General features: G+C 45.8%; 1 protein-coding gene across 1 annotated transcript; it reads left to right on the top strand.

Annotated features, from left to right (window-relative positions):
• The first annotated feature begins 2,345 nt into the window (after nt 1-2,345).
• Nucleotides 2,346-5,032, top strand: LOC149818083 (arginine decarboxylase-like). Its single transcript, XM_089985674.1, has one exon. It carries the CDS (start codon nt 2,770-2,772, stop codon nt 4,873-4,875), a length of 2,106 nt encoding a protein of 701 aa, XP_089841800.1. The 5' UTR covers nt 2,346-2,769; the 3' UTR covers nt 4,876-5,032.
• The last annotated feature ends 9,063 nt before the right edge of the window (nt 5,033-14,095 follow it).

Here is a 14,095-nt window from a genome sequence, read left to right as displayed (position 1 = left end):
TCACCCCTCCTTTTTGTTGATTTAGAGGGAGACGAGAGAGAAGAAGATAGGAGGGGAGCACCCCTCCTTTGCCTCGGTTTACAGGGAGACGAGAGAGAAGGAGGGCAGGAGACGTACCTAGGAGCTGGGTGTCGGCTGCTCCGGCGAACTACCGACGATCGAGAGGGGTCGAGGAGGGAGACAAGAAGTCATAAAAGAGAGAGATGGGAGAGTGCAGGGAGTGGAATTCCTCTTTTCATAAAGAGAAACCCCCATGCGGGGTTTAAATAGAACACAAGGAGGGAAAGTGGACCTGGATCCGGGGTGGATCCAAAACTTTTTTTTTTTGAAAAATGTGAGTCTTACATGGTATCTTGAACCTACCAGGGGTATTGAGAGTGGCAATCGGGTCGGGTTGGTGGGTTGGCGTGTGAGCATACCTCAACCCGAACTTAACTCGTTTATTAAACGGGTCGGCTGTGGCAAACACTAACCTGATCCACTTAATAAACGGGTAACCTGACATGACCCGCCAACTTGTTTAATAAATGGGTTGGATCGCGAAAACGGGTTGGCGGGTCGGGTTGGGTTGGCAGACAGATTGACGGGTTGGTGGGTTGACCCGCCCGCCTAACCAGTTTATTAAACGGGTCAGCCGGGTTGGCATACCCCCAACCGGAACCCGACCCGTTTAATAAACAGGTTAGGCGGGTCGACCTGTTTATTAAACGGGTTGGCTTAAGCCCAACCCAAACCTGCCTAAGAGGCGGGTTGGCGGGTCGTGTCAGGTTTTGCCACCCCTAGGTTCAGCCATGTGTCTAGGGATATTAACGGATTAGATCAAGTTAGTAATTGGATTTGAATCTTGTTGAGAGTTTAATATCCAAATACAAACTTGATCCAAATTCAATTAACATGTGCATTCAGGCCTGATCGAACCTGTTTACCTCCCTACCCAGGTTATGTGATTTATTTGGTCACTTATCATTTGTCCATATCCAATTGAACCCTAGACCCATTGGTGATGACAAAAAAGGTTAGAATTTGACCGTTGAATGTTTATGTGAATTTTCAAAGTGCACATCATCCAACAGTCGACAAGAGCGTCGGTGGCGCACTAGCGAACAACCCAGGCGGCAAGTCACCATGCAAACCACAAAAGGAAAAGACGACTCTGATCGGATGCCGGAGCGGGTGTGGTACCCACAACCCCATGAATGAAAGGCAGTCACAACAAAACCCTATTGGTGCGTTTGATATAATGAGAAAATATTTGCTACTAATCAAGGTAAGGAAATAATGAGTTAGAAATCATAAATACAAGTTGTACTTACTCAATCTAATCACATATATGTGTTCAATATGATTTGTTTTGCGAAGGATCAAGTTTTGGATTGTATATTTTTTTTATGTAAAAATATGATTTTTTGAATTATAAAATTTCGATACATTGTTGGGCCATTGATTTTTGGCCCTTTTTTGAAAAGCTAATTACTTGTGATAGTGACATCATTCAAAACAAGTTTTCTACTAAACAAGTAGATCATGTGTACGTGTAGATCACATCAAAAAAAATAAAATTTCTTAAAAAAATGATTTCTACTAATTAGTTCTTTATATTTGTTAGTAGCCAATATTTATCTATCTCTCTATATATATATCACTTTTATTTTCGCTGGTGTTAGGTGAGGTTCCTTGAGGTTGGTGTAGTCAAGCGCCCAACTTAGTAAAGGTTTGACCGTTACGACTTCCCCAAAAAAACTGGATCTTTATCTTATTCTTACCACTAGTAAACGCATGTGTCCATATTGGTGTTTTGGTCAGACACGCAAGGAAGCAACGTGGCTATGAAAGAAACGTGAAAAATTCGTTAAAATATTCAATGAATGATTACAAAGCTTTTTACGTTTAAAAAATAAAATGGATAAAAGAAAACATAAGAATGTTTTTATAAATTTCAATAATACGGTTGTAATTTGTAAAACAAGATAAAAAAGATTCAAACTCAAGTTCCGATAAAATTGGATCTATACTTAAGTTTTTGAATGATTTTTACCTAAATACAAGTGCTTTTTCCTTTTTTTCTTGTAATTTTTTTTTTTAAAAAAGACAGTGGGGGTTTCCGGGGAGGCAGACCGTAACATTTCGCGGCTGCTTCGCTAACCGCGACGGTCATAGCGAAGATGACGTGTTGTTGAGAAGGGCATCACCCTTTTCGTGGGGAAAAGGAAGAGATATATGTATTTTTAAATAATTATTGGGTGTGAATCGGAAAAATATTGGGGGTGGGTGGCTGGGTGGGCGGGCGCGCGAGCGCGCTGGCTGCCACTATATAAGGGCCTCCGTGGGGCTCATGCAATTCAATTCAATTCCCTCATTCTCGCATCGAGTGCTTCCTTCTCGCAAGTCACCGATCTTTTCGCCAACGTCGTTAGGTTTCAGTTCCCTTCCTTTCTCTCGTTTTCCCCTCCGTTTTTCTCATAATTTCTCTCTTGCGGATCTTTCTTTCGCTCTCTCTTGCTTGAATCTCCGGCCTTCTCCCCTCCCGATCTTCTTATTCTTCTTCCTCGTGGTTTGGTTGATCCGGCGTTCATCTCCTTCTGACAAGCAGCGTGGGGATTAGCGGGCGTCGCAGAGGCGGTCTAGGGTTTTATTCCTCTTTTCCCGTTTCCGTCTGCTTCTTTTGGGGGGGTAGCCGGGGCTCCGGCCTCGGCGTTTTTCTAAAGCCCCCGTTTTCACGGCCTTAGCCTACATAGAAAAGAGACACAAGTAGTTGGAACTTGGGAAGAGATGCCTGCACTGGCGTGCGTAGACGCTTCAACGCCCCCGTCTTCTCCTGGCTGCCGTTACGCCAGGCAGACCTCTTTTCCGGCTGCTTCTACGGAGAGATTCGTCCTCTCCGGCGTAGTTGTCCACGGAGACGATAGCAGCTCAGCGGCGGAAAGGGCGAGGGCGTGGTCCCCTGAGCAGTCGGCCTCCCTGTACAAGATCAACGGCTGGGGGGGCCCTTACTTCTCGGTCAATGCTGCCGGGAACCTCTCCGTGCGGCCGCACGGAGTCGCGACGATGCCGTACGCCGAGATCGATCTCATGAAAGTCGTCAGGAAGGTGACCGAGCCCAAGTCGCTCGGCGGGCTCGGGTTGCAGCCCCCGCTCATCGTCCGCTTCCCGGACGTGCTCCGTGACCGGCTCGAGTCGCTGCATTCGGCCTTCGAATCGGCGATCCGCTCGCACGGGTACGAGTCGCACTACCAGGGCGTCTACCCCGTGAAGTGCAACCAGGACCACTACATCGTCGAAAACATCGTCGAGTTCGGCAGGCCGTTTCGGTTTGGCCTCGAGGCCGGGTCGAAGCCGGAGCTCCTCCTCACGATGAGCGCGCTCTGCAAGGGAAACCCCGAATCGTTCCTCGTCTGCAACGGGTACAAGGATCGGGAGTACATATCGCTCGCCCTGATGGCTCGGAGGCTCGCGCTCAACACCGTCATTGTCCTCGAGCAGGAGGAGGAGCTCGATCTGGTGATCGAGGTGAGCCGAAAGCTCGGCGTCCGGCCGGTGATCGGTCTGCGGGCGAAGCTCCGAACCAAGCATTCCGGCCACTTCGGGTCGACCTCCGGCGAGAAGGGGAAGTTCGGCCTGACGACGCTGCAGATCCTCTCGGTGGTGCGGAGGCTCGAGCGGAACGAGATGCTCGATTGCCTCCAGTTGCTCCATTTCCACATCGGGTCGCAGATCCCGTCCGTCGACCTTCTGAGCGACGGCGTGGGCGAGGCCGCGCAGATCTACTGCGAGCTAGTCCGCCTCGGCGCAGCGATGAGGGTGCTGGACATCGGCGGTGGGCTCGGCATCGACTACGACGGCTCGCTGTCGAAGACGTCGGACATGTCCGTCGGATACAACCTCGAGGAGTACGCGGCCACCGTGGTTCGTGCCGTCCAGTACGCCTGCGACCGGAAGTTCGTCAAGCACCCGGTGCTCTGCAGCGAGAGCGGGCGCGCCCTGGTCTCTCACCATTCTGTTCTCGTCTTCGATGCCGCGCCCTCCCTGCCGATCTCGGACGGGGCGACCCCGGGGCAGCACGACCTCAGATCACTTATGGAAGGCCTCTCCGACGATGCCCAGTCCGACTACCGGAACCTGACCGCCGCGGCCGTCCGCGGTGATTTCGACACCTGCTTGGCCTACACCGAGCAACTGAAGCAGAGGTGCGTCGATGAGTTCAAGGAGGGATCGCTCGCGCTCGAGCACCTCGCGGCCGTCGATGGGCTCTGCGAGCTCGTCGCGAAGGTGGTTACGCACGGGAATGGCGGCGATGCACAAAAGGTCCGCTCCTACCACGTGAACCTCTCGGTCTTCAAGTCGCTGCCGGACCTCTGGGCGATCGAGCAGCTGTTTCCGGTCGTGCCGATCCACCGGTTGGACGAGCGGCCGGCAGTGCGCGGCGTGCTCTCGGACCTCACCTGCGACAGCGACGGGAAGGTGGAGAAGTTCATCGGCGGGGGGAGGAGCCTGCCGCTGCATGAGTGCAGGAGAGGGGAGGATTACTATCTGGGGATGTTCCTGGGAGGTGCCTACCAGGAGGCGCTGGGGGGCATGCACAACCTGTTCGGCAACCCGAACGTGGTGCGCGTGGTGCAGACCGACGGCCCGCACTGCTTCGCCATCACGGGCGCGGTCCCGGGGCAGTCGTGCTCCGACGTGCTCCGGGCGATGCAGCACGAGCCCACCCTCATGTTCGAGGCGCTCAGGGAGCGGGTCGAGGAGCGCTTCGGTGGAGCAGACGCGGAGCAGGAGGAGAGGGTGGCGCGCAGCCTCGCGTTCTCCTTCCACTCCACCCCGTACCTCGTGGCCGCGCCAGTCGCCGACGAGGACGAGTGGGTCCGCTGCTGCGCTTAACTCGTGGATCCACCTCCTTTCTTTTTCCCCGACTTTTTAACATCGGAGTTTTATTAATAAAAGGGATGAGTAAAGTTGAAGTAACCCTGATCCGCCCGCCATCGTCGTCTTCCTAGACGAAGAAAATTCATATTATTAGTTCATTTGTGAGTTGTAACTTTTGTTGGTTCAGTTTTTATTTCTGTGTAATGGCAGACGTTGTAAAGAGCCTCTTTTTTTCTTCTTCTTCGAGGTATTACAGTAAAAAGTTTGTGGTTTTCGCTGAATGAAACTATTTCTTAAGTCACTGGTTATCCTTCTCCTAGGCAGTAGTCGGAATCAATTTGGAATAGCTGAAAAAAACTTGTTGACAGTTGGGAAAAGTAGGCGCGGAGTAATTTCGGTGCATCTTTTTTCCTTCACGGCTGCATCTCCACCGGAGAATTGGCCGGACATCGCTTTTCCGGTGACGTGTGTTGTTTATCTTTGACTTTGAGCAAGAGTGTGCTGACTGAGTGGGATATCAAGGCAGAAAAGCTTTTCTAAAAAAACATGATTTTTTATAAAAAAATTCTTCCACCACTTAAGAAGGTGAAAGAATGTTTTCTATAAAAAAAACTTTTTTTTTATTAAGAAACAATTTACCCATAATACATCTCATCCCATGAGCGGTCGTAATCTTCGTCTTCCTCTCACGTACCACCACTTTATCCGAAGCAGGTTATATGTTCCCCCCTGAACAGGGCAGTTAGCTACATCTCATGATCGGGGGTCCCAAAGAGCACCACGTATGTAAGCATGTGCGTCTCGTATCCCCATGTTTGTCAGCATTAATTAGCGTTGGAGTTTGATGCGATTGCAAAGACTTAAGTACCCTCTCCTCCATTGGTGCAAAAAAAAATGACGGTTCTTGAAAATGAGTGGTTGTAAAGACTTAAGTGCCCCGAAGATGATTATTTAAGACCCAGTCTCTGCACTGGAGGATTATCCGAAAAAGAAAACTCCTCTGGAGGAGGCCATGAACATCAACCCTCTTACTCTCTCTCTCTCCCTTCTATTTCTGCTTCTGTGCACATCCATTAGAAGATCATACATTGCTCCATCAAGCACCGACTGACCTGCACATTGACTGTTGTGGAGCCTGATTCAAAGTTTTTACCCTTACAGGAGGAGGGTTTGGGGGCTCATCCCAGCGTGGGTAGCATCATTCAACTCTCACTCTCTCTCTCTCTCCCTTCTATTTCTGCTTTTGTGCACATCCATTAGAAGATCATACATTGCTCCATCAAGCACCGACTGACCTGCACATTTACTGTTGTGGACCCTGATTCAGAGTTTTTACCCTTACAGGAGGAGGGTTTGGGGGCTCCTCTCAGCGTGGGTAGCATCATTCAACTTGAAGAGTTGTGGAGTCTGATTTAGAGTTTTTACCCTTACAGAAAGGGGGGTCTGAGAGCTCCTCCCAGTGTGGGTAGCATCATTCAACTTGAAGAGTTATGGAGTCTGATTCAGAGCTTTTACCCTTACAGAAGGGGGGTCTGAGGGCTCCTCCCAGCGTGTTCATGGCCTTTTGCCCTTACAGGAGGGGGGTCCGGGGGCTCATCAACTCTCTCTCGCTCTCTCTCCCTTCTATTTCTGCTTCTGTGCACATCCATCAGAAGATCCTACATTGCTCCATCAAGCACCGACTGACCTGCACATTGACTGTTGTGGGTCCTTACTGATGAGCTGCCTCTAAATTTATTCGACTCTGGGTCCTTACTGCACTTGAAGTTGAGTCGTTATATTTTTTGTTATTCGGTGGGTGGTGATGCCCTCCTCTACTCTCTCAAGACTCTTAGCTTGGGCAATCTTTCTTTTGATGATTATCCACAATCATCAAAAGAAAGATTGCCCAAGCTAAGAGTCTTGAGAGAGTAGAGGAGGGCCTCACCACCCACCGAATAACAAAAAATACAACGACTCAACTTCAAGTGCAGTAGGGACCCAGAGTCGAATAAATTTAGAGGAAGCTCATCAGTAAGGACCCACAACAGTCAATGTGCAGGTCAGTCGGTGCTTGATGGAGCAATGTAGGATCTTCTGATGGATGTGCACAGAAGCAGAAATAATGAACAAAACAATAAATTACATATGATCAACTCACACGAGGAGTTGGCAAAACCCGAGCAGGACAAGTAGCAAGCGCATTAGAAACACTGATACTGAACTCCTTCGCATATTTGTCATTATTATAATCATTTGAAGAAACAACCTGCAAATGTAAAGAGTTAGCAGCAAGAAGGACTACGGATCTTACTGGTGGAATCTCAGTAATCCAATCGAGATGAGCATGAGGGCCAGATTTTGCTTACTGAGAAGCACTTAAGCAGCAAGCAACAAACACAAACAATCAAAGCAAGAAAGAGATGCTTCAAACATTGCAATCAAAACAGATTCAACTAAAGCTGGCATTATGATAAATAACCTTTGAAATGTTGTTTTGCCTATCAGTGGGACGTTGACATGTTGCTCTGAGCATAGCTGTTTGGAAGGGTGAAGCCCAACTGTTGCAGCCAACCGTTGGAGAGGTGGAAGAAGAAGAGGAGGTTGCGGCGTTTGAGACGTCGATGGAAATGCCACCCCTCGAAGCCGAAATCAAGTCCGACAGGGCAGATTGATCCAGAAATTGCAGGTTAGAAGGTGCAATGAGGCCGCTGCCCGGGCTGTCCGACTGGTTCCGGCGACTGGAACCCAAGTTCGGAGGAGGTTGGAACAAGGTTGGGATCTACGGGGCTTTGAAGGCATCCTTAGGGAACATAAAGTGCCAGGCCAACGTGATAAGGGCTCTGTTTGAAGCATGGTGCTGGGAGACCAACACCTTTGTGTTTCCGTGGGGAGAGATGACGATCACCTTGGAAGATTTGGCGATAATGGGACTCCCATTGCTTGGAGAGCTCGCTCGAGAGGACCCCAACAATTTCAAAAGCAACAGTGCAGAATCCGGCAAGGCTTGGGCAATCTTTCTTTTGATGATTGTGGTTGTAATGTATCGTTGAAGTTAAAATGAGGAATGAACTGACAATAGAAATCGCTGAAAATTTATAGAAATAAACTAGACTCAATAACGAAGACACCACTTTTTACGGATTTGGAATATGACCTCCGGTTAGGGAGATATGGCCCTGACAAGTTGGTCCTAATTCGGGTAGGGATTTACAACGATTTGCTTACTGAATAACACTACAAATCGCTATAGCGATTTGCGGAAGACACTACAAATCGCTATAGTGATTTACGGAATTATTTACAGAGCCGGTACTGAGATCTCATGTTCGGGGGTTCCAAACCGCGCCACGTATAAGATGCAAACCGGCATGTATCCCCATGTGGGTCGCCATCATATTGCATCGTAATTTGGTGCCGCAGCAAAGACTTAAGTAACCTTTACCGCCATTCGCTTCCTCTTCCTCGGACGGACATAAATGCTCTCCTTCTAGAAAACTGAATCGTCGGTTCGTGAAAATGACAAAACTGCCCTCCATCGATATCGCGGGAAAACGTTCCGCAGGTGGTTGTAATGTATCGTTGAAGTTAAAATGGGGAATGAAATGACAATAGATATCGCTGAAAATGTACAGAAATAAATGCCCTCCTTCTAGAAAACTGAATCGTCGGTTCCTCTTCCTCGGACGGACATAAATGCCCTCCTTCTAAAAAACTGAATCGTCGGTTCGTGAAAATGATAAAACTGCCCTCCATCGATATCGCGGGAAAACGTTCCGCAGGTGGTTGTAATGTATCGTTGAAGTTAAAATGGGGAATGAAATGACAATAGATATCGCTGAAAATTTACAGAAATAAATGCCCTCCTTCTAGAAAACTGAATCGTCGGTTCCTCTTCCTCGGACGGACATAAATGCCCTCCTTCTAGAAAACTGAATCGTCGGTTCATGAAAATGACAAAACTGCCCTCCATCGATATCGCGGGAAAACGTTCCGCAGAGTTTGCGTATGTAGCAAGCGTTATGTTGTATGATACAAATAGTTCAAAAAAATCCTTTCTCGCTCTAAGCACTCTACCGGAGATTCTTTGCTTTCATCTCGAGTTGCCGGAGCATCCTTTCCTTTTTACCAGAGCATCTGTTTCCGTCTTACGCGCAGTCGCAGCATCGTTGCCACCTTCTATTGCGTATTAGTTGTTACTGTTGCTTACTCTACAGTTGGAATATCCAAATTCCCATCGTTTCAGTGAGTTTCGTGTAAGTTTTCTTTCTTCAATCTGAAGATTGGTTCTTATACAAGGATTTGTATTATGAACCCAAATATTCCGACGATTTCTAATGATGATGATTGTGTATTGTGTTGTGCAGGTTAGCAATGTCTGCGCCTCATCAGATTAGAGATACCACGTCGTTCTATGGGTTGTCTATTAGAGAAGTGATCCGCCAGTCCCATCTATCTAAAGTTTTTGAAAGATACCAAAATATACTTAAGATTGAGAACGATGAAGACAGGGAAAAAGCCTTGAAATCGTATTTTGCGGAGGATTATCCATCAGATATTGAGGCTGCCGACCAAAGGAAGAACTCTGAAGAACGAAAGATGCAGAACAAGGATGACGAAGATAAGGCAAAGGCCAGAAATATTGATGAGAATATAAATAGAAGGCGGAGGATTAACGCACAACAGATGGAAAAGATGAAGAAGAAGGCAGAGGAGTGGGAAAGGGATGTTAGCAATATGATGGCGGAGGCTCATAGGAGAAACTTGGAGAGTAGAGCAATGCGACACAAGGAGGTGGAGGAGAGGCAAAGGCAAATGAATAAGGAGGAGGAAGAGAAGGAACAAAATATTCCTCAGTTTGAGGAAGAAAAGGCGAAGGAGGGAGTTGGAGTTCGAGGAAGCTAAGGAAATGCAAAGGCAGCAGAAGGAGAATGAGGAAAAGAAGGAAAGGCAACGGAAGGAGAAGGAGGAGGAGGTAGAGAAGGAAAGAGAAAGGAAGAAGCAGGAGGAAGAATTGCAGGAAAGAAGGAAACAACAACTGCAAGAGAAAGAAAGGCGGCGGAAGGAGAAAGAGGAAGAAAAGGAAAGGGAAATGAAGAAGCAGGTGGAAGAATTGCTGCAAAGAAGGAAACAAGAAATCGAGGAGAAAGAAAGGCGGCTGAAGGAGAAGGAGGAAGAAAAAGAAAGGGAAATGAAGAAGCAGGAGGAAGAGGCGAAAAGAGAGAGACAAAGGAAGCAGAAGAAGGAGGAGATAAATGAGAGAGAAAGGAAGGAGAAGGAGGAGGATGCGAAAAAAGAGAGAGAAAGGAAGGAGAAGGAGGAGGAGGAGGAGGAGGAGGAGAAAAGGCAGAGAGAAAGGAAGCAGAAGGAGGAGGAGGAGAAAAGGGAGAGAGAAAGGAAGGAGAAGGAGGAGGAGAAAAGACAGAGAAAAAGGAAGCAGAAGGAGGAGGAAGAGAAAAGGGAGAGAGAAAGGAAGGAGAAGGAGGAGGAGAAAAGGGAGAGAGAAAGGAAGCAGAAGGAGGAGGAGGAGAAAAGGGAGAGAGAAAGGAAGGAGAAGGAGGAGGATAAACGTGAGAGAGAAAGGAATCAGAAGGAGCAGGCGGAAAAGGAGAGAGAAAGGAAGCAGAAGGAGGAGGAGGAGAATAGGGATAGAGAAAGGAAGCAGAAGGAGGATGAGAAAAGGAAGGCGAGAGAAAGGAAGGCGACGGTGGAGCCGGTAGAGATGGAGATTGAAAGGCAGTTCGAGGCAGTGGACCCACCAGAAAGTCCCAGGTTGGAGCGAGAACAGCAGAAAATAGCGGCCAAGGTAAATATATTCGTCCTGTCTGCGAAGATTTAATAATATGTTTAGTGATTTTGGTATAGCGATTACTGTGTTAGGTATTGATATTTATAGCGATTACTGCGATAGTATGTCTGCAACCGATATTATTTATAGCGGTTAGTAGAATAGTATTTATAAGTACAAATGGAAGTAATTTATAATTTGTAGGAATAATATGTTATTTTGTGTTACAGGGAGGTCACAGGAGAAGTAGAGCACCAGGTGAAAAGCTCGGAGGTCGCTGTCAATGGCCTGTGGTTCTGTCTTGGTATGGTCAACTGAGTGCATATCAGAAGGACCGACTACGAAATATGCACTTCGGTGGCCTTTTGGACCAACAATATTTTGAAACTTGCTGGAATACCATGACTCACCTGGTAAATAAGTGAAATGATAAGACTAACACATTCCAGTTTGATTCTTTTGAGATCACCATGACTCTAGAAGATGTGGCGAGGATCACTGGCCTTAAGTGCGATGACAGTGCTGTCCTATTACGACATTCAAACTATAACGCAAGGGAAAACTGCACAGCCCTTCTAGGAATGTCGATGGACGAATGGAGTCAATGTATTTCTGGTGGAAGCAATTCCACATCAATGAAGCTCTCATTTTTTCGTAATAAATGGGAAGGCCACTCCGCTACTTGTGCATCTGAAACAGCTGACCAAGAGTTGCGCGGCTTCCTTCTATATTTTTTTGCTCTTACATTATTTTCCGATTGTTCTGGTTCGAGAATAAGTTCCATGTGGCTGCAGTACCTGGCAGACTTAGACGAAGTCGACAACTATGCCTGGGGTGCCGTTATGCTCGCACACCTGTACAGTCAACTCCATCGTGCGAGTAATGGTACGAAAACAGTTGGCGGATTTTGGCCATTTGTTCAGGTATTTGTTGATTACATACTTAGTATTTGTAGACAAATCTCATTGCAGTCTGTGGCGTTGCTAATAATATTTTTTTGTTAGGCCTCGGCGTTGGAACATATTATCCCATTGCGTCCACGGTGTGGCCCTCCGATTTGTGGTTTTCCAAAGATCGGTCGCTGGGCCAGAATAAACGTCGCAGTTTATAATGCTAAGTCCATTTTAGATGGGCTGCAATTAAATGAGGTAAACGTTCTAAAATTGTTTACAATCGCGTCAGCATTTACCATTGAGTATTATAAGTCGTTGTAATGTTCAGCATTCTTAAGTATACATCGCTGCGGGATTGTCTTCCATAGTGCATATCGTTGTTGCCATATCATGCGTAAATAAATTTTAATATATTTGTCATTCGTTATTAAAAAGAATTACCAATGTACAGGTTTTGTGGAGACCTTATGGAGATGGGGGCGATGATGAAGACGTTGTTGCGGAGGCTGCCAGATTGTCTGGCCGCGATTTGTGGCTATTCTGCAATTTTGAAGCCGAGATGCAGCAAGGTAGTCGAGTTATCCTACAATCTGGCTTGGGGCAGTCTATCCCAAATAAGCCTTTGGAGGTGAGAAGGAAGATGAATAATGGTGGGGGCATGCACGTGAATTGGAGCGATCGGTACAGGGACGAATTATTTAATTGGAACTCAGGTGGTTTCCCTGCCGTACCGTATGATCATGAAGGACGACAATTTGATCCCTTCTATTTCGAAAGCTATTGGGAACCAATGCGGCGAAATCGGAAGATTGAGAAAATTGTCAACCCATGCCTCCCAACTGTCCCTTCTTATGTTGTAGCCCAGCCTCTACAACCAAAACGTCGCCTCGATCTGGTTAATACGACTAGTCCATCAGTAACAAATCACGAGGAAGACCGAACTCTTGCTCCAAAAGAGAAGACTGTCTCTGCCGCAATGTTCGAACTTATTGAGATGGAGAATAAGAAATTAAGGACAGAAGTAAGCACTATGGGGACCCAATTGAATGCAGTGGTGGACATGATGACCAGTCTTCTTAGGCAAGGTTTCGCAACAAGGAGGCCACCCAGGATAGACGGTCCACCAATAAAAAGTGAGAGACAAGTCTATGAAATTTCATCAGATTCGTCCAGTGACTCGGAATAAATCCTAGATTTTCATTTTTATCACGCTATACATTTGTTGTAATTATATAATGAGTTGCGGTAACGTGAAATTCTTTTACTGTTTAATTCTTTATTATTACATCTTTCCGACTTTGGGTCTCGGTAATAAATAAACTTTCCTCTATGGGAGGATTAGTAGGTTGATAAGAAGGATGGTTGTCTTCATCTATATTTTCTTTTTTACTAAACTAATTGAGTTCGTCATCACTAAAAATATCATCATTTTTAGATAGTAACTTAAACAAGAAAGAGTAATCCATATTCTCTTTATGGGATTCATCCTTCTCAAAACCACTAACGTTTCCTAAGAAAGTCACATTCCTAGAAACATATAGTTTGTCGTTCTTAACATCATAGCATCTAAATCTTTTTTGAGTTTCAGAATATCCAAGAAATGCATAAGGAATGACTTTTGGTGAGAGTTTGTCATTTTTGTCGGTAAGGACAAAACATTTACATCCAAAGATTCTTAACCTATTTTAGTCGGGTTCCTTTTGGTATAAAATTTTAAAAGCTGAAGTTTTGTTTAGATTTTTTGAAGAAAAGTGATTTATAAGATAAACGGATGTAAGAGCCGCCTCGGCCCAAAAACATTTTGGAATGTTTTGAGAAATGAGTAAAGTTCTAGTTGTTTCAATAATATACCTATGTTTTCTTTCAGCTAGACTGTTTTGTTGTGGTGTTTTTGGACAAGATCTATGATGAACTATTCTATGGTTTTCAAGATAGTTTTTAAAATCATTTGAAAGATACTCTCCTCCGGAATCAACTCTAAAGATTTTTAAATTATCATTAAATTGATTTTTAATCATCATATGATATGTCTTAAACGATGCAAAGACTTCATGCTTATGTTTAAGGAAGTATATCCAACAAAATCTTGAATAATCATAAAAAAAATAACATAGTAAGCAAATCCTCCCTTAGATACTACGGGTGTCGGTCCTCGAAAGAATAACGCACAAAGTATTGGCGAAGACAAATACAGCGATTGTTTGCCATCGCTGATTACAGCGATGCAAATAATCAATAGATAAGGAAAGGATTTGTTGCCATCGCTGGATACTTCGTGCTTTGAGTCGGAGAGCGATCTGTGGCATCGCAGCATAAATCCGAGTGCACAAGTTCAAAAGATTTGTTTGTAAACGTAGATCTTTGTTCAAAAGTCAAGCTTCTCATTTTTCCAAAAATGCAATGATTACAATTGAAATTACTTTTACAGAGATCTTTGTCTTCGCAATCGCTGTATTTGTCTTCTCCTCGAAAGAATAGCGCACAAAGTATTGGCGAAGACAAATACAACGATTGTTTGCCATCGCTGATTACAGCGATGCAAATAATCAATAGATAAGGAAAGGATTTGTTGCCA

The sequence above is a fragment of the Nuphar pumila genome, chromosome 13 (genome assembly GCF_984573655.1).
Source record: "Nuphar pumila chromosome 13, dmNupPumi1.hap1.1, whole genome shotgun sequence".
Classification (NCBI taxonomy): Eukaryota; Viridiplantae; Streptophyta; class Magnoliopsida; order Nymphaeales; family Nymphaeaceae; genus Nuphar; species Nuphar pumila.
This window is presented reverse-complemented; position numbering and strand designations above follow the sequence as displayed.